Raw genomic sequence first — 23,961 nt, forward strand, 5'->3', positions numbered from 1 at the left:
GATGTTTGAGTACCGAGAATAGTGGGCAAGTTTACAACTTGGGCAGCACGACAGCACAGCGCTTAGCAGAACACTAATACCAGTGACCCAGCTTCAGTTCCACTGCTCCCCATAAGATGTGTGTGTGCTTTCCCTGTGACGGTGTAGGATTTCTCTGGGTCTCTGGAATTCTCCCACAATCCAAAGATGTATGAGTTAGGGTTGGTACGTTGTTGTCATGCTATGTTGGCGCTGGATGCATAGCAAAGATGCCCACATTAGTAGGTTAATTGGTCACATTGGTGTAATTGGGCTCGTTGGGCCAAAAGAGCCTATTATTGTGCTGTATTTTAAAATGAATAAATGAATAAATAACACTGGCTTGGAATTTCTCAAATCCTGAAATGAGGGAAGTTCCATGACTATCCCTTCACTTTCCATCCGAGTTAAAGAAGGCTTCGGAGAAGGGGAGGCGAGTGAAGCTTGCAAAGGGCTTGCGCCCCTGTACAGAGGGTGAAACGGTTCTCCAGTTTCACGCTCGGTGTTCCTGTGCATCGTGTGTGAGGACACTCGCAGAGAAACCAGATCAAGGCAGGATGGACTCACACCACTGCTTGGAAGGCTTTTCAGATAACGCCAGGGACTGCAGCATCAAAGGGACAAAACTGGCCAGGAAGTGGAAGACAAAGAGTTGTGATGTGTTTGTTCCCTCAAACTGAGGGGAACTATATTACGGAGTTCCATAAGGCTCCATACCACAGCATATTGAAAGATCTGAAACAACAGACAGTGGACATTTGTTGGGCACATTGATGAACTATTACCAGTAGGTACAATACTTAATTGGGTCTGGACAGGGAAATTACTAATTGGAGGAATGGTGTGGACACATGGATTCAGTGCTGAGGTGATATATGTTTGTGACCCTCCTTTCACCAATTTCCTGCCCCCCTCCTCTAGGCCAGGGCTGTTCCTCTGATACAACGTCCCCTCCAGTCTGGTACTGCCTGACTTCCTCTTCCCGTCTACAGTAGCCTGCCCACTCAATATTTCCCGCCATTTCCCGTATTTGGTGGCCAGCATCTGAAGAGTTACTCTCAGAGATCATATCAAGGTCCATCCAAGGTCTTTCTCTGCTGCAGTCTTGTCTAATCTACTATATTTGGTAATTCATTCCTCCCACTCTAAATGAAAATAAAACAGAAAACGTCAGAAATCCAAGAAAAAAACCCAGAAAATCATGGAAGAGACTCAGCAGGTCAGGCAGCATCTGTGGAAAGTGGAACGGGTACACTTCAGATCAAAGTCCCTTTGTCCGAACAGGCATTGACCTGAATTGTTAACTCTTTTTCCATAAATGCTGGCTGACCTGCTGAGTGTTTCCACCATTTTAGTGTTCCCTTTTACTTTGTTTCTTCACCACTGCGTACCTTGAAATCAACACTCCACCTACGCCCACCCCCACCCTAAAAATTTCCTGCAGGAGCACCATCGAGAGTGCCCTGTCTGGCTGCTTCATTGTGTGGTACGGAAGCTGCAAGACCCCACAGAGGATAGTAAAAACCGCCATGAGGTTCATGGGGTCTCCCTCCCCCTATGAGTCACGTTTACTGGTGGGAGTGTTGGAGATGAAGGGCCCAAAGTATTGCTGAGGATCCCTACCATCCATCCCACAATCTCTTTGACACATTTCTGTCAGAGAAGAGGTACAGGACCATCAGGACTAGGACTGCCAGGGTGGGTAACAGCTTCTTCCCTCAAGCAGTGAGACTAATAAACACCCGGCCGTCACCGAGGTCTTGTCACTAGGACAGCAAGCTGGTTACCATTTACCTGTGCTCATACCACATGCATCTTGAATTATATTTATGGTATTGGTTTGTTTTATGTGCTGTGTGTGGCCAAGAATGAGAGGCTTTAGTTTGCATCAATTTCAAGTATCTATTTATTTATAAGTAGATGCAAATTAAAGCCTCTCATTCTTGGCCACCAAATATCCAATGGCTCCAGAGTGAGGGGGGATCACCATCTCGCTGTGAAGGATCAGCCTTTCAGGAAGAAGAGGGAAAAAAGCTCCTAAGCCAGAGGGTAGTGAATCTTTGGGCTGCAAAGGCTAGGTTGGTGAGTATGCTCAGGACAGAAGTTGGTAGATATTTGGGCTTTTGGGCCAATTGGTTATTACACTGTTGTAAAAGATCAGCCGTGATTCTCTTCACTAGTAGTGCAGGCATAAGGAGCTGAATTGCCCAGCCCTGCATTCATTTGCTAAGTTCAAAATGGTTTCAATCACATCTTCAATCCTTCCCCGAGCATTTTTACCATTATATCCAATCTCCCCTTCTTGAAAATTAGCTGCCCCTTCCGTTACCACAAGAGCTACCTGGTTCAAGCCAAGAATGCTAATTTATCAGTTTAAATATCAAATAACTCTGCTTCTTTCGCCTTCCAGAATGAAAAACTTCGATCAATATATCGACAAATCTCTTTGTTACAGAATTCTCCAAGTTCGGAGATGAGCTGAATTGAATCTTCTCTAATTTTGTCTCCTTCGATTGTGCCATCTCCAGTACCATCACTGGCCGAGAGATTGTTAGTGTTACTCATAAATGACTCCTGCTCAGATAGCTCTGTTGCCTGTGGCTCTTCCCGCTTCTTCTGGGAGGTTGCATTGGGCTGGTGAGAAACATCTAATTCAACTCTCTCTCCAAAGAACTGCTGCTTAATATCTTCAAATCCGTCGCTCCAGTCTCGATTCCCAGACTCGATCTCCTCCATGACCACTCTGTGAAATCGTCGAATCAGCTCCCAAGGGTAGCTCCCCAGGCGATCAAACATCTCGTAGCAAAGAATGTGCCGAAACTTCCGCTCGGCTCGGGACATGTTCATGTCTAGTAACTGGAAGTACCCAAGCATGAAGAGATCAAGGCTCAAGTTGTTGTAATCAACAGGCACGCCATTCACATGAGGAAGAAAATGTTCTGGCCAATATATCATGTGATGCCGACTCAATCGTCTGATTTGTCGAGTTGGAACTTGCGAGATAATTGTCCTCCAATGGCCTATCAGCTTGCCGACCACCTGTCTCTGCTTCATGAAATAGAGGAGTCGATCATCGTCACTTCGTCCCCTCATGAATTCCGACTGTAACTCCGAATTATTATACAAGAGCCCATTGTGGCACTGAGTATCTTCGAAATCCTCTGTCAGAGCACCTGAAATACTTGACCTCATCTGGTTCTGCCTGGAAGATTCCACAAATGTCCACTTCTTCCAGTGTTCGAGAAAGAGGAACACAATTCGTTCCTTCCTCATGTCTGTATACTGCTGAATGTAACTGAGGTCCGTCTGGACTGGGAGACTTCTGGTCATGAGGTCTGGACTAAAGCACGTCTCATCATGATCTCTAGATAAACACTGGTCTACATCATTGTTGCTGATGTCTGTTGAATACAGTAATGGCATATGTACTGGGACAATGAGTGGTTCTTCCACCATTCCTGACCCATGCTTGTCTGGGCACTGTTGCACACTGTAACTTGACTTGGTGTTTTTAGATGCATTGGTACAAAAATTATGGGATTCTTCCAGAATGGTTTCTGTACCATGAGGTCCAACAGGCAATGATCGTTTCCTTTTGTAAACCTTCTGTTGTGCATCCTCTGTCATTCTTGACTGCAGTTGTAGCTCGTAGTTTGCCTTTATATTTTTGACCGACACGCCGCATTGCAGGATTTCTTTCTGAACGTCCTCTCTAGTTGAACTGAACGACTGTGACCTTCCTATACACATGTTTGACTCCTTGGGTGAGCAAACCTTCACTGGCTCGGCCGCCGGACCCCTGTGTTGGTCTCCTGAAGGCATCAGGTCAAAAAGGTCTACCTCCTTCCCTCCTAAAGTGGCCAGAAGAATGGCCATGCTCTTCAGGAGAATTGAAATCTTGTTGCACCAGGCAGGCAGGTCCTCTGCCTGGCCATGGACCTGCTTTGGGTTCACGGTAAAGTGCTCGTGTGCTAACTCAGTGGACACGGGTAGCAGTTGCTGAAGCTCAAGCTCCAATTGCTCGAGCTCGGTCTCCACTTTCTGCACCTTGTGCATAACCTGGAGGTTCTCAATCTGCTTTTCTATGCGGATGATATCGTCCTCCGTCATCAGTTCTCCAAATGGTCCCAGGATAGCATTGTGTGCATGGGAGTATTTCCACCCCTCAGGCTGGTAATAATTGCTGTCATGAAACTGCCTCAGGAGAAAACACAGGGCAAAAATATCTCTCTGAGCAAATGAGAGACCTAATTTTCTCTCCACTGATAATCTTTCACAGGGTAAGTGGTGCAATATAACATCCATCAGACTTTAAATTCCATTTTTAGCTACGTAAATTAAGTTAACATTTAAAAATTTGAACATCATTGTGTTAACTTATCAATCTTTATACAGAGTGAATGGTGGTTGTCTGGATTTCCATTAATGATATTCTAATTCTTTTGCGCTTCCGTTCAATTAGCAGAATTAAATATTGATAATCATTTTTGCGGTTAAAAATATTCTTTGCACCACTCACCAAGTAAAACCACTTAAAGTTGCAGTACCCTAATTTTGTAATTCAATTGGAATTTGGCATGTTGCAAATATAGCATATTAGCTCGTGAATGCTAGTAGCTGAAGGAAATACATTCAGATGATGAAAGGGTAAACATATGAGGAGTGTTTGATGTATTTGAGCTTGAACTTGCTGGAGTTTAGAAGAATGAGGTGGGGGCAATCTCAATGAAACCTGTCGAATATTAAAAGGCCTAGACTGAGTGGATGTGGAGAGGATATTTCCTATAGTGGGGGAGTCTAGGACCACAGGACACAGCCTCAGAGTATGGGGGCATCCATTTAGAACAGAGGAATTTCTTTAGCCAGGGATTAGTGAATTTGTGGAATTCATTGGCACAGACGGCTGTGGAGGCCAAGTTATTGAATATATTTAAAGCGAAGCCTGATCAGTCAGGGCGTCAAAGGTTATGGGGAGAAGACAGGACAATTGGGTTGAGAGGGGTTATAAGTCAGCCATGATAGAATGACAGAGAAGACTTGATGGGCTGAATGGCCCAATACTGCTCCTATATCTTATGGTCTAATGGTATAAAGCAATTCTATACTATGAGGTGAACGCTAAAGCTCATATCTTTTCATAACAATGCAATTAACATTTTAGAACTTTCATTGTGCCAGCAGGCAACAAACTGATAGATTTTATGGTTGTAGTCCCAAGAGAAGCATTCTGTACTACTCTTGATCACCTTCAGTATTCTCCATTGGAAATGATACTATGCTATAACAGTGTGAAGTATAGCACAACACTGGAGTAGAGGGTGGAAATGTTGGCCTTTGGAAATTCAGAGGCTGAATTAAGGAGATGTAGATTGTAAGTTCAACTAGGGTCAGTCTCTGAACATCTGAATCAACAATTCCTTCATCCAGTTTATAAACATAACAGAACCTGTAACAGGAGCTTTTTGAACCACATGCCTAATAATCGGTACGTGCATGATTACACTGCCTTTCAAAGTGCAAAGTTTTCTTCTCATGGGCAATGGGAGACATCACAAATTTACTTGTGACATTTCACATTGGCCTGAGCGAAGCAAGTCAGAAGACAAGGCAAGGGACAGGGAAGGCCTCCCTGGCTTGAGCCGACATTAGATGTAAGCCCAGCAAAAGCCCAGAACCCCCAGGGCCGATAAAGCTGGCAACAAAGCTTTCTGATCCATTATCCTGAAACGTGTGCTCAAAAGTCTTGCTGCTCCCAATGGGCAAAGGTCAGGATATCCACCTATAGAGTTCAATATGCCAAGTTAAATCTTAAAAGGAATATTTAGTATCAGCTTTCTCAATAATAGGAACCTTTCTGGCAAGGTCTTATGATGTAGTCAAAGCAAAACTCACTATTCACTATTACTCCCTTCTCCGCAGCAGTGCAATGGTCAATGCATCTGTTGCATGGGTGTTTATCGTTCAATTTCAGAGGTCAGTTTAGTTGCTAACATTTCTCACTGTTTTTGCCAGGTTTCATGGGGTTTGAGGGGTCTTTATAATAATGGAGGAAGAACAAAATTGAAAGCCCGTATCTACCACAGTGTAAAGGACTGCTGGGATGATCATCAGGATCTCTCTTACCAACCTTCCAAGATACCTCTAGCATCAGGAGCGCTGCATACACAGGGCCCTTAGCATCAGCGAGGATCCCTCCAATCCCTCCTAACCCTAACCCTAATGCACAATCACTTTGGTCCCGGACCATCAGGCAGATGGCACCACATCATGGGACAAAGATTGTTAGGATGGGGTACAGCTTCTTCCCCCAGGCTACGAGACTACTGAACTCCCTGCTGCCTGCCAGGTTTCATCACGATGAAGCGCCATTCGCATTATACTGTTTATTTTTTAACTTGTGTCATAAACGCACCTTATTCTGGAATACAGTGTATTTTATTATTCGTTAATTTATTTGCGGTAATATTATTTAATGTGCTTTTAAAGGGTTATATGTACTGTGTTGTGTGCCTTGTTCTGGAGCACCGTTGGTCTGCTTGGTGGTATATGTGTTTACAGTTAATGACAATAAACTTGAACTTGATATAAAATAGATACTGCAGCTTTAATTCATCAACACTCCAAACAGCACCAAACCACCAAACTCATGCAATGCAAACACACACTCACACAAACACACACATACACACACACGCACACACACACACACACACACACACATACAATGCATTTTGAAAAAAAAATGTAATAAAAGAAATGCTTAAGTATGCTCGTTGCACCTGGAAAGAGAATGTGTGAAGTAGACAATGGACGACAAAGGAATGTAACTCGATCTGCCCTTTCCAAGGCTCTAGTCTGACATTTCTAAATCCATGCTGACAGCAGCCCTGCCTTTAGAATTGCTAGGATTGACCCAGAGACTCCAAGAATTGAAGATTTATCTGTGAGAAAAATCTTCTCCCATTTTCTTTGCAATTTATTGTTTTGGTTGGTACTAAAATATCAAAGAAGTGGGGTGATAATCTGTTGAACAAATCCTCTTATTGTTGCAATTGACACTCTCACCTCCATGAATCGTATGTTCTCATCCCTCTTTTAATCCTACCCACACTATATCTGGAGAAATTAAATACAAAATTTTGCTGCTTTCATTGAGCGTCAATAAAAATTCAAATAAAGGAGTACGATTCTCAAGCAAGGATTTGCCTGCTGGAAGGGGGCTAGGGATCTCATAAGCCTAAGAACAGCTAGGTTGTGAAACAATGTATGTTGCTTCAGCAACGTAATCCCTTGTGATAACAGTGGCCCATTATTGAAGAGTACAACAATAAAACTAATTTCGTGATATGCACTCAGTGGCCACTTTATTAGGTGCAGGAGTGTGTTCTTCCACTCCTGTAGCCCATCCACTTTAAGGTTTGATGTGTTGTGGATTCAGAGATGCTCTTCTGCACACCACTGTTGTAACACGTGGTTACTTGAGTTACTGTCACCTCCCTGTCAGCTTGAACCAGTCTGGCCATTCTCCCCTGATCTCTCTCATTAACAAGACATTTTTTGCCCACACAACTGCCACTCAATGGATGTTTTCTGTTTTTTTGCACCAGTCTCTGAGAATCCCGGGAGATTAGCAGTTTCTGAGATACTCAAACCACCCTATGTGACACCAACAATGATTCTACCATCAAAGTCACACGGATCACATTTGTTCTCTATTCTGATGTTTGGTCTGAATAACTGAATCTCTTGACCAGGTCTGCATGCTTTTATGCATTGAGTTGCTGCCAAATGATTGGCTCATTAGATATTTGCATTAGCAAGCAGGTGTATCTATTAAAGTGACCAAGGAATGTATGTCAGTGACAATAAACCTGATTCTAACAACTTAGATCATTAAGAGTTGCATTAAAGCACCAATTATGCAACTCCTGCTACGGAGAACTACAATCACCACTCATGAAAATCTAAAGAATACTTTCTGATTTAATGACTCTAAATTATAAAAGCCTAGTAATCTTGCTTATTTAAAAGACCATTAATGAAGAACATAGCTATATAATATTTTATCTGTTTACTAAATTCCTGATGTTTAGAAGCCTAATCAGCTACATAATAAGTTTCAGAGTGGTAGAGTTTCCGGCTCACAGCTCCTTAAAATTGAGTTCGATCCCCACCTCCGGTGCTCTCTGTGTGGAGTTTGCCTGTTCTACCAGAAGCAGTGTGGATTTTATTTTTCTATTTCTATTTATTGAGATACTGTGTGGAATAGGCCCTTCTCACACTTCGAGCTGCGCCACCCAGCAATCCCCCAATTTAATCCCAGCCTAATCACAGGACAATTCACAAAGACCAATTAACTACCAATTGGCACGTCTTTGGACTGTGGGAGGAAACTGGAGCACCTGGGGAAACCCATGCAGTCATGGGGAGAATGTACAAACTCCTTGTGGGCAGCAGCAGGAATTGAACCTGGGTCGCTGGTACTGTGAAGCGTTGGGCTACTGCACTGCCCTAAATTCTTCCCACATCCCAAAGGTATAGCAGACAGTGCAGTAGCATTGCGCTTAGCATAATGCTTTACAGCGCCATCTATATATTGGGGTTCGATTCCCGTCGCTGTCTCTGAGGAGTTTGTATGTTGCCTGCATGTGCACTGGTTTGACTTCAACAATTCTTATCATTTCAGTTCGCTTAGAACTGTACAGTGCTGTGCAAAACTCTTAGGCATACATATATAGCTAGGGTGCCTGCGACTTTTGCAAAGTACAGCGTACATCAATGTGGAGCGGGGAGCAAGTTCGTAAATCTGGTGGGAGCAAAGCATGTTGGGAATAGTGAGGGTTGAATGCCGCAGGAGGGGTGTGGGACAGGTGGCAGAGAAGGAGTGCCAAGGGTGGTCATAATTTGATTCCAAACAATTGGTTTATTGATCATTACAGAATGTCTCTCGGGTGCTTCCCACTCCCTCCCCTCTTCCCCTTTTCCCAACCATGATACCTCTCTCCCTTCCCTCTTCCCACTTTCAGTCCACAATAGAGACCCATATCAGAATCAGGTTTATCATCACTCACATGTGGCATGAAATTTGTTTTTTTTTATGGCAGCAGTACAGTGCAATAGGTAAAATCACTGCACTACCGTGCAAAAGTCTTTAGGCAACCTATATATATATATAGAACATAGAACATAGAATAGTACAGCACATTACAGGCCCTTCGGCCCACAATGTTGTGCTGACCCTCAAACCCTGCCTCCCATATAAGCCCCCATCTTAAATTCCTCCATATACCTGTCTAGTAGTCTCTTAAACTTCACGAGTGTATCTGCCTCCACCACTGACTCAGGCAGTGCATTCCACGCACCAGCCACTCTCTGAGTGAAAAACCTTCTTCTAATATCCCCCTTGAAATTCCCACCCCTTACCTTAAAGTCAAGTCTTCTTGTATTGAGCAGTGGTGCCCTGGGGAAGAGGCACTGGCTATCCACTCTATCTATTCTTCTTAATATCTTGTACACCTCTATCATGTCTCCTCTCATCCTCCTTCTCTCCAAAGAGTAAAGCCCCAGCTCCCTTAATCTCTGATCATAATGCATACTCTCTAAACCAGGCAGCTTCCTGGTAAATCTCCTCTGTACCCTTTCCAATGCTTCCACATCCTTCCTATAGTGAGGCGACTAGAACTGGACACAGTACTCCAAGTGTGGCCTAACCAGAGTTTTATGGAGCTGCATCATTACATCTCGACTCTTAAACTCTATCCCTCAACTTATGAAAGCTAACACACCATAAGCTTTCTTAACTACCCTATCCACCTGTGAGGCAACTTTCAGGGATCTGTGGACATGTACCCCCAGATCCCTCTCCTCCTCCACACTACCAAGTATCCTGCCATTCACTTTGTACTCTGCCTTGGAGTTTGTCCAACCTTAATCCATGTCAGAAAGGTGCATTGGCTATGATTTATAATATTATTATGAAACTTAGGAAAGCTCCATTTGATAAGATTAGGGTAGATTGGGAACAGGAATTGGAGTTTACCATTTCCGTGGATGACTGGGGGGCAGATTTTACAATTAGTCAATACTTCCTCTATCTGGCTAAACATTCCCTAATTCAATTTAAAGTTGTTCATAGAGCACATATGTCCAAAGATAAGTTAGCGCGCTTTTATTTTCATATTAATCCTTTCTGTGATAGATGTCCGGGGCAGATAGCCTCTTTAACTCATATGTTTTGGACTTGCCCTACTTTGGAAACTTTTTGGAGAGACATTTTTAATATTATCTCTAAGGTATTGAATATAGATATCTCTCCTCACCCTATTACTGCTATCTTTGGACTACCTAAAATTTCCAGTAGTCTTTCCCCTTCAGCCCGTAGAATGATTGCATTTCTTACTTTAATGGCGAAAAGATGTATCTTACAACATTGGAAAGAGCTTAATGCTCCAACTACCTTTTTTTGGTTTTCTCAGACGATATTATGCTTGAATCTGGAGAAAATTAGAAGCAATCTTTATGACTCCTCATTTAAATTTGAACAGACTTGGAGATCTTTTATTCAATATTTTCATTTAATGTAATATATACCCTTCTTGTTTTTTTTTACTGTTTTTAATGGAGGTCGGGATTGAGGACGTGATTTTAAGTTTAACTCTGTTTGGTTTCAAGTTAGCCCATTGCTTTGCTTTGCTTTTAGTTAGTTGCACGGTGGGTTTTTTTTGGGGGGGTTTTTTTCTTTTTCTCTATTGATATATATATAAAATTAGTATACTATTATGTTACCCTGGTATGTTATGTTTAAATTACATTGTAGTATTTTTTTTGTATTAATATCTTCTGTAATTTTATTATATTCTAACAGTGTATTAGTGTCTATATGGCTTACCTTTTTGTATACTTATTTAATAAAAAGATTTAAAAAGAAAGAAAGGAGTTTGTCCTTTCAAAGTGTACCACCTTACACTTCTCCAGGTTGAACTCCATCTGCCACTTCTCAGCCCACTTCTGCATCCTATCAATGTCTCTCTGCAATCTTCGACAATCCTCTACACTATATGCAACACCACCAACCCTTGTGTCGTCTGCAAACTTGCCAACCCACCCTTCTACCCCCACATCCAGGTCGTTAATAAAAATCACCAAAAGTAGAGATCCCAGAACAGATCCTTGTGGGACACCACTAGTCACAACCCTCCAATCTGAATGTATTCCCTCCACCATGACCCTCTGCTTTCTGCAGGCAAGCCAATTCTGAATCCACCTGGCCGAACTTCCCTGGATCCCATGCCTTCTGACTTGCTGAATAAGCCTACCGTGTGTGTGTATACATACACACACACACACACACACACACACACACACACATACACACACACACGCACACACACACGCGCACACACACACACAGTGATTGATAAGTTCATGGCCTAAGGTAGAAGGAGTCAATTTTAGAAAACCTAGCACATTTATTTTTCAACATAGTCCCCTCCTACATTTACATGCTTAGTCCAGCGGTCATGGAGCATATGGATCTTGGACCTCCAGAAAGTGTCCACAGATGATAAGTTTGCGGCCTAAGGTAGAAGGAGATGAGTTATACAGCTCGCGTTACATGCACATGCAGGTCAACTCTTTGAGTGATTATGCAGAAAGTTTTTTCATCTCTTTCTACCTTAGACCACGAACTTATCAATCACCCCTGATGAGTTATTAACTTCAAACTTTCTGCATAATCACTCAAAGCGTTGAACTGCATGTGCATGTAATGAGAGCTGTATAACTCATCTCCTTCTACCGTAGGCCATGAACTTATCAATCACCTCTCATATGCCTGAGACATAGCACAGTATTGTATCTGCCAATAGTATCTCAGCAGCAGCCCACGCCACCCAGCAGTAACACCCGACTGTGATTTTTAACACTGCCCTGCGACAAGTGGGTACTGGTCACCTCAGGGCATTCCATTGCACTAAAGCTGCCATACAAATGCAAGTGTTATTGTACTTGACTGCATTGTTTTTAATTTTGATGCCAGCAGATTTTTCCACAAAAACATACCTCAGGTGTTACTATTAATTAAGCTAAGCAAAAACATTTGGACCAGTGCCAGTGACCAAACTGGCATTGGTGTTTTCCTGCCTCTGGCAGCTAACAAAATGGATCTCAAAGTTGTTGTTTAGAACATGGATCAATCTGTTCTCATTTACACCAGTTTATTGACCATCTATGGAAAAGAGTAAACAGTCGACGTTTCAGAACGAAACCCTTCTTCAGGACGAGAAAGGAAGGAAGAATGACTTCTCCCCTTCCTTTCCAGTCCTGAAGAAGGGTCTTGGCCTGAAATGTCGACTGTTTACTCTTTTCCGTTGATGCTGCCTAACCTGCTGAGTTCCTCCAGCATTTTGTGTGCTTTGCTTCGGTATCAATCTGATACCAGGTCGTGCTCCATACACCCTTTATAATGCAGAACTTCCAAGCTGTGTGTCAGACATGGCTTTAAGGAGCACTGGGGACCCACAGGGACCGTATTGGCTCCCTTCCAGTTTACCGTGTATAACTTGGACCGTAGATACAACACTGAGTCATGTCATCTGCAGAAATTCTCTGATGGCTCAGCAATAGATGGGTGTATAAAGGGAGGACAGGAGGATGAATACAGGGCCCTGGTGGAGGACTTTGTCAAATCATGCAAGCTGAATCATCTGCAGCTCAACATCAGTACGACCAAGGAGATGGTGCTGGACTTTAGGAAGACTAAGCCTGCACTGCTCCCTGGTACTATTGATGGTGAGGATGTGGATGTACTGTGGACCTACAAGTACCTGGGGGTGCAACTGGATGACAGATTTGAGTGGAGCACCAACACAGAGGCTGTGTACAAGAAGGGCCAGTATCGCCTCTACTTCCTGAGGAGACTGATGTCCTTTGGAGTATGCAGGCCTCTCATTTGCCTGTTGTACCAGTCTGCTTTCACCAGTACAATCTTCTATGCGGTGGTGTGCTGGGGCAATGGCATCAACATGGGTGATGCCAACAGGCTCAATGAACTGATTAGACAATCTGGCTCTGTTATAGGAGTCAGACTGGACACACTGGAGGCTGTGGTAGAACAAAGGACCCTACAGAAAATCCTGGCAATTCTGGACAATATTTCTCACTCTCTGCATGCCACCTTGGCTGAACAGATGAGCACTTTCAGTAATAGACTAAGACAACTGTGCTGCTCCAAAGAGCACTATATGAGGTCATTCTTACCCTTGGCCATTAGGCTCTATAATGAGTCAACCTATAGCCAGGGAAGCGATGACCCCTCCTGTTAGACTGCTTGAGGTAATTTATTTTTAATTTTTTCTACTTTTCTTCTGGTATTTATATCTGTGCATGTGTAATGCTACTGTGACACTATAATTTCCTTTGCATCTATTTATCTATCTAATGGTAGCACTGCGAATCCAAAGGCATTCCCAGGACAATGTAAAAGTCCCAGTAATCTCTGGCAAATGTAACACGTTTCCTGAGATCACTCAGCAAATGTTAACACTCTTCCTGGGAACCCCTACAAACGTTAATACTCTAAATGCGAAATGCACTGCAGATGCTGGGGTCAAAGCAACACGCACAACACGCTGGAGAAACTCAGCAGGTCGGGCAGCATCCATGGAAACGAACAGTCTCGGCCTGAAACGTTGATTGTTCATTTCCACGGATGCTGCCCGACCTGCTGAGTTCCTCCAGCGTGTTGTGCGTGTAACATTAATACTATCCCTGAGTTCCCCTGAAAATGCGACACTTTCACTGGGGTGGCTGGGAAATATTGACGAATTCCACAGAATGCTAGAAGCAGTTTCCAAGCAGAAGCCACAGCTACTTATCATAAACACAAGAGATGGAGCAGTGGAGTGGCGTGGGTGCAGACACACCCAGCCCTGAGACACCAGGCAAGGTAATTCGATTTCAAACAATTGGCTTATTGATCATTACAGAATGTCTCCCTGGTGCTTCCCACTCCCTCCCCTCTCCCTTCCCCTTTTCCCAACCATGATTCCTCTCTCCCTGCCCCCTTCGCACTCCCAGTACACGATAGAGACCCGTATCAGAATCAGGTTTATCATCCCTCACGTATGTCATGAAATTTGTTTTTTTTGGGGGCAACAGTACAGTGCAATACATAAAATTACTACAGTACTGTGCAAAAGTCTTAGGCACCCTAGATATACTTATGTACTGTATCTCCAGCCTGCCAGCCACATACAACTATCTACAACTCTAAAGATACTTCCATTCATCTCCAGTCCTTATATTACAAGGACATTATATTATATGTAGGATCCCAAGTGTGTTTTAGAGTATATTATTTAAGCTTATAATATGATATAGTATAAACTTATATTATAATATATTATAAAGAATATTATATAATTTAACATAAGAATTGAGTGCAGAATGTGGAATCACTTGATACATTGTTGTACCAGGCACCTCCGCTTAGCTGAGAGTCATTGCCTTCAACAAAGGATGTTCTGTCAACAGTTCTATCCATTTACTTACTAATGCATGCAGCTACACAAAACTACTTCAAGACACTGCACATTCAGTCTGTGTACAAGACAATGAGATCAAGCGGACAGCCGGGGTGGAAATAGCTCACAACAGAGGGTATAATTTTGAGGTGGCTGGAGGAAAGTATAGTGGGGGGGATGTCAGAGGTAGTTTTTTTTTTACACAGGGAGTGCTGGGTATGTAGAACATGCTGTCAGGGTTGATGGTAGAGGCAGATACATTAGGGACATTCAAGAGACTCTTGGGCACATGAATGATAGGAAAATGGAGGGCGGTGTTGGAGGGAAGGTTAGATTGATCTAAGAGTAAATTAAAAGGTTGGCACATTGTGGGTTGAAGGGCCTGAACTGTGCTGTAATGTTCTATGTTTTATGTTCTTAATGGAAATTTCTGCATGAATGCCCACTAATGGTATTCAAGCAAACCACCATAATATTTATCTCCTGCAAATAGCGTTTGTGTGTTGCATTCCAGCCTCCACACAGTTCAAATTGACATCAGCACAGATGTATACCAGCCAAGGGTAAACTCATCTGGCAAAGATCAAATATCTGCAGATGCTATAAATCCGAAATTTAAAAAAAACAGAAAATACTGAAACACTCACAGGTCAGGCAGTATTGGCAGGGAAAACATAGTTGATGTTTCAGGTTTGAGGAATGAAGGGTCTTGGACCTGAAATATTAATGTCTCTCTCAAGAGATAATGCTTGACCTGCTGAGTCCTTTCGCATTTTTGATTTTTTTTAGCTCATCCAGCATTTATATGCCAATCACTGCAATGTGTAGCCTACATTATATCAACCGTTTAGCAGCAAGGAGTCACAACTAACAAATACACATAGTTCTATTTCCCTTGTAGTTTGAGTAATCACAGGTATGTTTGCTGCTCCTGTTCCAATACACATTGCCTCACATTTCTTTAGATTAAACAAATTACTTCTTTAGACCAAGTCATTAATAGTGTTTAATCAGCTCATTTGTTAGGTAAACACACTACTGTGATAATTCCTGAGCTGTGCCTAGATAACGTGGATTATAAAACTTTTTAATATATCACAGGAAGTACTGTACTATGAAAACTTATTCCATAATTGTTCATGTGAAAGCAAGCAGGAACTGAACTTACATATATCCTTGCAATACAATATAATTATCTAAGTATTTTCTTTCACTTCTAATGCTCAACCATCATACATTTTGATAAACAATAACGATCAGATGCTGAGGAATTTCTATTTTCTGAATAGTTTTTAAACATTGTGTTTTAGGTTAGTTTCCTAAGAAATCCTTTTACAAAGTTGCAATGTACAGAGTTATGGCTGATGCAATGTATAATCCTGAGAGGATTAAGTGTCAGTAATTTATAAATGGAAGACAATACAAGTTATATTTTGAAGGTTCATTTAGAAAAAGGCATAAAATGGAAAGGACGGGTATGCAATGTTGTGAAGGTTAGTGGGATGCCAGGGAGTCAGGCGATTCATAGAAACCATAGAAACCATGAACTGCAGTTTGACTAGAAGAAATTATAAAGGAGGAGAACACAAGAGATTTTCAAGATGCTGGAAATTCAAAGTTCAAAGTTCAAAATTCAAAGTAAATTTTATTATCAGAGTGCATATATGTCACCACATTCAACCCTGAGATTTTTCTTCCTGCGGGCATACTGAGAAAACCTACAGAACAATAACTATAACAAGATCGACGAAAGATCAGGTAAAACATAGAAAACAACAAACTGTGCAAATGCAAATATAAATAAATAAATAGCAATAAATACCAAGAGCCTGAAATAACAAGATAGAGAGTCCTTAAAGTGAGATCATTGGTTTTAGGAACTTCTCAATAGATGAGAATAGTTATCCCCTTTTGTTCAAAAGCCTGATGGTTGAAATTTGAAATCCAGAGTAACACATACAAAATGCTGGAGGAACTCAGCAGGTCAGGCAGCATCTATGGAGAGGAATAAACAGTCAAAGGGTCTTGGCCCAAAACATTGACTCTTTAGTCCTCTCCGTAAATGCTGACTGACCTGCTGAGTTCCTCCAGTGCTTTGTGTGTTACTAGAAAAGGGGAATTTACTTGCAGATAATATAAGAACGGACAGTAATTGATCCCACGGATAAATAAAAAGAAAGAGAAAAGGCAAAGAAAGCATAGGTGCTTCAGAAGATGAGACCAGAAAAGTAATAATGACAAATAGTGTTATATAAATAATTACCTTGCATCAGTCTTTAAGTAGAAGAATGGGAAAAAAATCCTTAATATTTTAGAGAATCAAAGGGAGGAATTTAAAATAATCTCCACCTTCGAAATAAAGTGCCAGCCAAATGGAAGTCCGATAATTCACCTTAGCCTTGCACAGTAGCATAGTGGTTAGCATGCTACTATTACAGTGCCAACGACTGGATTCAGTTCTGCTACTGTCTCTAAGGAGTTTGTACATTCTCTCATGACTGTGTGGGTTTTCTCCAAGTGCTCTGGTTTCCTCCCACATTCCAAAGATGTATGGGTAGGTTTATTCAGTTGTGGGCATACCATGGTGCCACTGGAAAGCCTGGTGACTCAGCACAATCCTCGTTAATTTGATTTGACACAAATGATATATTTCAATGCATGTTTTTTGATGTACTTGTGACAAACAAAGCTAATCTTTATCACTTCAATCTTTTCTGATGGCCACCGTTCTAGTGCTTTAACATGTGGTTACTGACATAGTGAGCACATTGGTTTGAACCTACTAAATTTCACTTGGTGCTCGAGAGCTTCCGAAGGATTGAGAAAATGCTTATTCGATGCCATTATTCAAGAAAAGGAGGCAGGAAGTAGGAAATTATAAAGTATCAGCTCTAAATTCTGTCTTTGGGAATATGCTGGATTTGATTATTAAGTAGGACATTTAGAAAAGTGTTGGATAATCAAGCAGAGTCAACAGAAAAGATTTGGCGGATTTGTTCAAATTTCCCTACAATGAAACACACAGGATTAATGTATGAGAGCTTGTTGATATAGTGTATTTAGATTTCCAGGAACAATTTGATAAAGTGTCACATAAAAGGTGACAGCACAATACAACAGTGCATAGGGTTGTGGGAGTAAATATTGACACGGGTAGGAAAGTGGCTAATTAAGGGTTGGGGGAAAATGATCATTTCCTTTTTGGCAACACATATCAAAGTTGCTGGTGAACACAGCAGGCCAGGCAGCATCTTTAGGAAGAGGTACAGTCGACGTTTCAGGCCGAGACCCTTCGTCAGGACTTTTCTTTTTGGCTTGGTAATCAGTAACCAGTGGGATACCGTCAATTATTTAAGATCTGCATAAATGATGCTGGATCTAGTGATTTTGAGGTCCAGAGGTTCTTTAGAAGTCAAGAATAAAACTTGGTACTTATGGCCATTTATTAAGAACGAAGAACAAAACGAAGATGAAGAACAAAGAAGTTGTGGTCGTCTGAAAAGAGCATGGGTTCAATTCTCACAGCTGTCTGTAAGGAGTTTGTACCTTCTCCCTGTGACTGTGTGGGTTTCCTCCAGGTGCTCTGGTTTCCTCCCACAATCCAAAGACGTACCGGTTGGTAGGTTAAGTACTCATTGCAAATTTTCCAACGATTAGGCTCAGATTAAATCAGGGAAATGCTGGGTGGCATGGATCAAAGGGCCAGATGTCTATTCCGTGTTATATCTCAATAAATAAACAAACAACCTAAGAAAGAGCCAGATTCAAGTGGCTTGACATCTGCTACAGAAAAACTAAGAAGCTTCTAGAAAAATACAGAATCAGCTATACTACAATTAGAAGAAATTTCACTGAGCAATTACACGTATATATAGTACTATGCAAAAGTCTTAGGCACTCTAGATTTTTTATATGGTTTCAGGTGGTATGGCCTCCGCAGACCCCTGATCTCGACATGATTGAGGCTGTCTGGGATTACCTGGACAGACAGAAGCAATCGAGACAGCCAAAGTCTGCAGAGGTACTATGGCAAGTTCTCCAAGGTGCTTGGAACAACCTACCAGCCGATTTTCTTTTTAAACTGCATGACATTGTACCTAAGAGAATTGATGCAGTTTTAAAGGCACCATCCAACATGTCACTTGACGGCCTCCTCTTGTGCAAAGAAGAGGCCACCCTCAGGGTGGAGGAGCAACACATTATATTCCATCTAGGTAGCATCCAAACAGATGGCATGAATATCAAACATGAGAAAATCTGCAGATGCTGGAAATCCAAGCAACACACACAAAATGCTGGAGGAACTCAGCAGGACAGGCAGCATCTATGGAAAAGAGTACAGTTGACGTTCTGAAGGGTTTCAGCCTGAAACGTCAATTGTATTCTTTTCCACAGATTCTGCCTGCTCTGCTGAATTCCTCCAGCATTTTGTGTGTGAGGCATGAATATCAAATTCTCTTTCTGGTAATTTTTTTCCCTCCTCCTTCCCTCATCTTCTCTTCCCCACTCTGGCCTTTTACCTCTTTTCACCTGCCTATTACTTCCCCTGGGTCCCCTCCTTCTTCCCTTTCACCTGTGGTCCACTCTCCTCTCCTATCAGATTCCTTCTTCTGAAACCCTTTATCTTTCCCATCCACCTGGATTCACCCATCACCTTCTAGCTAGCCTCCTTCCCCTCTCTCTTTTTACTCTGGCATCTTCCCCCTTCCTGTTCAGTCCTGATGAAGGGTCTCAACCCGAAATGTCGACCGTTTATTTCCATAGTTGCTACCTGACCTGCTGAGTTCCTTCAGCATTTTGTGTGTGTTGCTTTTGATATGATAGATTTTTTTTACTATTGACTGTTTATAGTAAATGTTTGATATTTAAAAACTTTCCATTTCATTATTTTTGAAAGCATCTTTGCTTAACAGAATTTTTTTACATGTGCCTACTTTTGCACGATTCTATTGGTGTTGATATAAAAATATGAGTAAGCATAGTAAAAGTTAAACTATGAGGAAAAATAATATTGCACTCTAATCAAACTAAGAGCCAAATTATCTGAAGGTACAAAGACAGGTTGGTTTGGGACTTAAGAGGCGGATGCAGAGGGATATTGGTAAATTATGTAAGTGGGCATTAGGTTCCAAGATGGAGTATAATAAAGTTGCCCACTTTGGAGGGTAGAAAGAGAATGGAAATTACTGCTTAAATGGGAGAGACTACAAAGTATTGTAATACAACAGGGTCATAGTTCATTTAACACAAAGAATTGGCATGTAGGCACAGCATGTAATAAGGAAGGGTAACAGAATGTTGGACTTCATTGCAAGTGGTGGACAGTATAAAAGCAGTGAAATTTTGATGCATATGTATAGAGTGGTGGTGAGACCACATCATGAATATTGCAAACGGTTTTGGTCTCCATATTTCAAAGAAGAAAATATTTGCATTGTAAACGTGCAAGTTGGTTCGTGGCATGAAGTAATAAAGAGAACAGGTTGGGCATATGCTCGCTGGAGTTTAAAAGAATTAATTGTACAATATTCTGAGGGGCATTGACAAGTTGGCTGCAAAGAAGAAGCTTCTCCTCATGGGGGATCTGGTATTAGGGGTATGGGTTCAAAATAAGAAGTTGCTCCTTTATGATAAATGAGGAATTCCTTTTTCCTGAGAGTCATGAGTCCTTGAACTTCTTTGGAGAACAATGAAGGTGGAGTCAATGGATATATTCAAACAGAGATTGACAGATACTTAAGCTACCAGGTTTGGGGAGAGAACAAGGAAGTATCATTGAGATCAAGATTAAATCAGCTATTACCATACTGAATGGCACAGCAGGCTTAAAGAACTGATGGGCATAGAACTACATCCGTTCTTACATTCTTATACAAAGTTTAATATTTCAGATATCTCACTATTGAAATATTACATACTGCACAGCAATCCAATTTGGACTCACAAACAGCTATGCCAAGCAAACACTAACAAATTAATTCTCCATTGAAAACCTTATCGTCCATAGTGTGTAATGATCATGATTTACAAATAATCTGAAGTTGTTATTCATTGCTTTAACTGGGAAGCAAAAATGAATTTTTGGAAGTTTGTGGCAATTGCACAGATCATTTTGGCACAGGTCAATTAAAAAAACTGAGGAATGTTATAATTTTATAAAAGAGACGTTATGTAAATAAATCTGTAGGTCTGTAATGCTCTCCCAAGATTTGAACCTGGTTTGAGACTGCAAATCCTATTAACTTCACTGCCACTGGTAAATCACAGGGAAGCTCACAAGCTGTAGGAACATAGAACCACTGCTGGCATGAACAACAGAATAAAAGCAAGAACTGTAACTTAAAAGCTCAAGGACAGGAGGCCATTCAGCCCCTTGTGCCTTTTCATGATAGATCATAGTCCAAAATATCCTGCAAAGCTCTAGTACAGTTAGAGAGTAAAGAGAAAACTTTGTACAACTGGCTTGTATTAGCTTTACGTTCAAATCGCTGTTAGTGATCTCCCTGGGTGTCTTTAGGTTGGCACTCATTTTTGCTTGGTTTGATTTTTGTCCTTAACTGCATAAAATTCTCATCAACGTCTAGAGAATCTGGTACTGTAATGTTCTCCTGAGATTTTAAACTGGTTTAGGACAGCAAACCCTATTAACTTCACTGCCACTATAAATCACAGGGAAGCTCACAAGTTGTAGGAACATAGAACCACCACTGGCATGAACAACAGTATCTAAGCAAGAACGGTAACATAAAAGCTCAAGGATAGGAGGAGGCCATTCAGCCCCTTGTGCCTTTTCACTCTGTTGTGGAGTTGCATCACAAGCAGAAAGTACAATGGTGACCCCACTACTCCATGGAGATATGTTTGCCCATGGTCACTCTTTGCTAAATGCCAAACAGGCAGTCAGCACAGAAGATACCCATTTGGTCTATCACTGAAGTATTGGTCCTGTGGAAGAGCTTATCCAAGTAGTTGCTTGCTCTTGCTTGATAGCCCTGCAATTTTTATATCTATTCATTTTTTTTCTATGAGTCACCTTTGAATCTGCTTCCTCACCTTTAATGGGTGTCAAAGTTAAGCGATTCTTCTTCCCATACTAAGATTTGCAAGGTTGCCAAGTTTACTGAAAGGCCTACATAGAATTGACACGGATAGGATGTTTTCCAATAGCGTGAGAGCCTCGTACTTCAGAATTGAAGGATGTTCCTTTAGAATAGAGAAGATGGCAAATTTCGTTAGCTGGAGGGTGGTGTATCTGTGGAATTCTATGTGACAGATGGCTGTGGAGGCCAAGTTGTTGGGTATATTTAAAGTGGAGGTTGACAAGTTCTTGATTAGTAAGGATGTCAAAGGTTATGGGAAGAAGGCAGGAGAATGGGAGGGATAATAATCAGCTATGGTGGAATGGTGGGGCAGACTCAAGCTGAATGGCTAAACTCTGCTCCTATGTCTTATGGTCTTTACTGCAGGGTTAGTGGTTCAATCCTGAGCAGAGTCAATATTCCTTATTTGTTGGATGGGGAAAAAAGGAACAAGGTAGATAAAAGTCTTAAGAACTACTGCGAATGGGAAAAGATTATACAAACAGAAGTGGTAAACAATCTTGTTCCAATTATTACGGAATGTATTCTATCCTATGTATTAATTTATAATAGAACTTATACAATATATAGAACTTTTCATCTTAACGTATAACCTTCAGATGCAATTCTAATTAATGGGCTTGCTCTAAAAGTTGGCATGGACTAAACAGGCCCAGTGGCCTTCTTATGTGTAAAGCTATTAGAATACAATTCTGCAAATTCAAAAGGTGACTATTTATGTATCAAAAGATTGATATTTACTGTATATGCGTTTACTTGGCATAACCATGACAAAACCACTTCAGACAGGTTTGCCCCCTTCACTAAGCATTCTGTAGCCTCCAACTTCAAATAGATTCGGGTGCCAGCAATTGAATGAAGCTTAGGTTTCTTAAATTTTTGAAGTTGATCAAAACCACAGTGGAGGGGGCATTTAAAGATAGAAATACAGTAAAGGCAATGTTACTTCTGAAAACTCACTTTTCGTTTCTGTTCTTCCTCCTCCTGGATCTTAACCTGCAGCTTCCGCACCATCACCTGCCTCTTCCACTCAGGTATTGGAACTCCCAGCTCGTCGTGAGTCGGTACAAGTGACTCGACATCAGCCACAGCCGAAGCAACCCCATTTACACACGTCTCGGTCGGACTACCTCCCTTATGCTTCACATTTGTGTTTTCGGGCTGAAGGGCAAGAAACGGAACAGGGTAAAGCTGCAATGAGGCATCGAGCTTTCACTGGATTTCTGATCAACACTGGCCATTTTATGTCTGTGGTATACTCACCTTATTGCCAGAGCTTGAAAAGACCACAGTAGTCCCCTTGCTCTGGGCAGTTGGCTTCAGATTTCTCCCAGCCTTGATTTCAGCCAGTAACTCAGCGTTATCTCCATTTGGGGACATCATATTGAAGGATTTTGCACCTGTGTGTATCAGATAAGAAGCCTTAGGTGAACAGGAGACACTTTGCAAGCTGCTTAACAGTTTTCTACTTTTGAAATTATCATCTATTCAAGAAATTGGTATACACACAGAATTTTCATACACCACTATCTTCAGTATTAGCTGAAGTGTTGTGTCATGGACTATAGTTCCGATGGACTCCAGATCAAGATCTCTTTGGGGGCTTTTGCTATTGCTTGCATGTTGGAAGGTTGGGGCTTCTGCTGGGGCAAGTGAGGGGAAGGAGAGGGTCGATACTTCTGCAGCTGCTTGTGTATGGGAGGGGTGAAGGTTTTGATGTTTCTATATTCATTCTTTGTGGTTTCTTGTTTTGTGGAGAGGAAGATTTTCACATTGTATACTATATAGACACGTAAAAGTTGCTGGTGAACGCAGCAGGCCAGGCAGCATCTCTAGGAAGAGGTACAGTCGATGTTTCGGGAAGGGTCTTGGCCTGAAACATCGACTGTACCTCTTCCTAGAGACCCAGCATCTGCAGATTTCCTCGTGTTTGCGGTCGTATACTGTATACATTCTTTGATATTAATTTGAACTATTCGAGTTGAATTTAAACTATTTATCATTCCATTTACATTAAGCCAATGCAACATCCGTTTCAGTTCAGATAAACTCCTCTCCCTTGGGAAGAGTCAACATCCCACCAAATCCCACTTAACAAAGTGACGAAGGGTCTCCGCCTGAAACGTCCACTGTTTATTCCTCTCCATAGAGGCTGCCTGACCTGCTGAGTTTCTCCAGAATTTTGCGTGTGTTGCTATGGATTTCCCGCATCTGCAGAATTGCTTGTGTTTATCACGAAACCAAGTGGTTCTCTCCCCACTCACTCAACAATGTGGGTGGGAAACCGGCATATCTTCTTCCAGAAAAAGATACCTTTTCCA

At 41.7% G+C, this 23,961-nt stretch overlaps 1 protein-coding gene across 1 annotated transcript in view; it reads right to left on the reverse strand.

The window, feature by feature from the left end:
* espn (espin) overlaps positions 1–23,961 on the reverse strand; it is a 200,799-nt gene that overhangs the window by 22,183 nt on the left and 154,655 nt on the right. The window contains exons 11-12 of the mRNA XM_063032821.1: positions 22,904–23,040; positions 22,601–22,801 (exon numbers count right to left, since the gene is read on the reverse strand). Of these exons, the coding sequence (XP_062888891.1) occupies positions 22,601–22,801; positions 22,904–23,040 (338 nt within the window). The remainder of the gene's footprint in view (positions 1–22,600; positions 22,802–22,903; positions 23,041–23,961) is intronic.

The sequence above is a fragment of the Mobula hypostoma genome, chromosome 25 (assembly GCF_963921235.1).
Source record: "Mobula hypostoma chromosome 25, sMobHyp1.1, whole genome shotgun sequence".
In the NCBI taxonomy this organism is placed as follows: Eukaryota; Metazoa; Chordata; class Chondrichthyes; order Myliobatiformes; family Myliobatidae; genus Mobula; species Mobula hypostoma.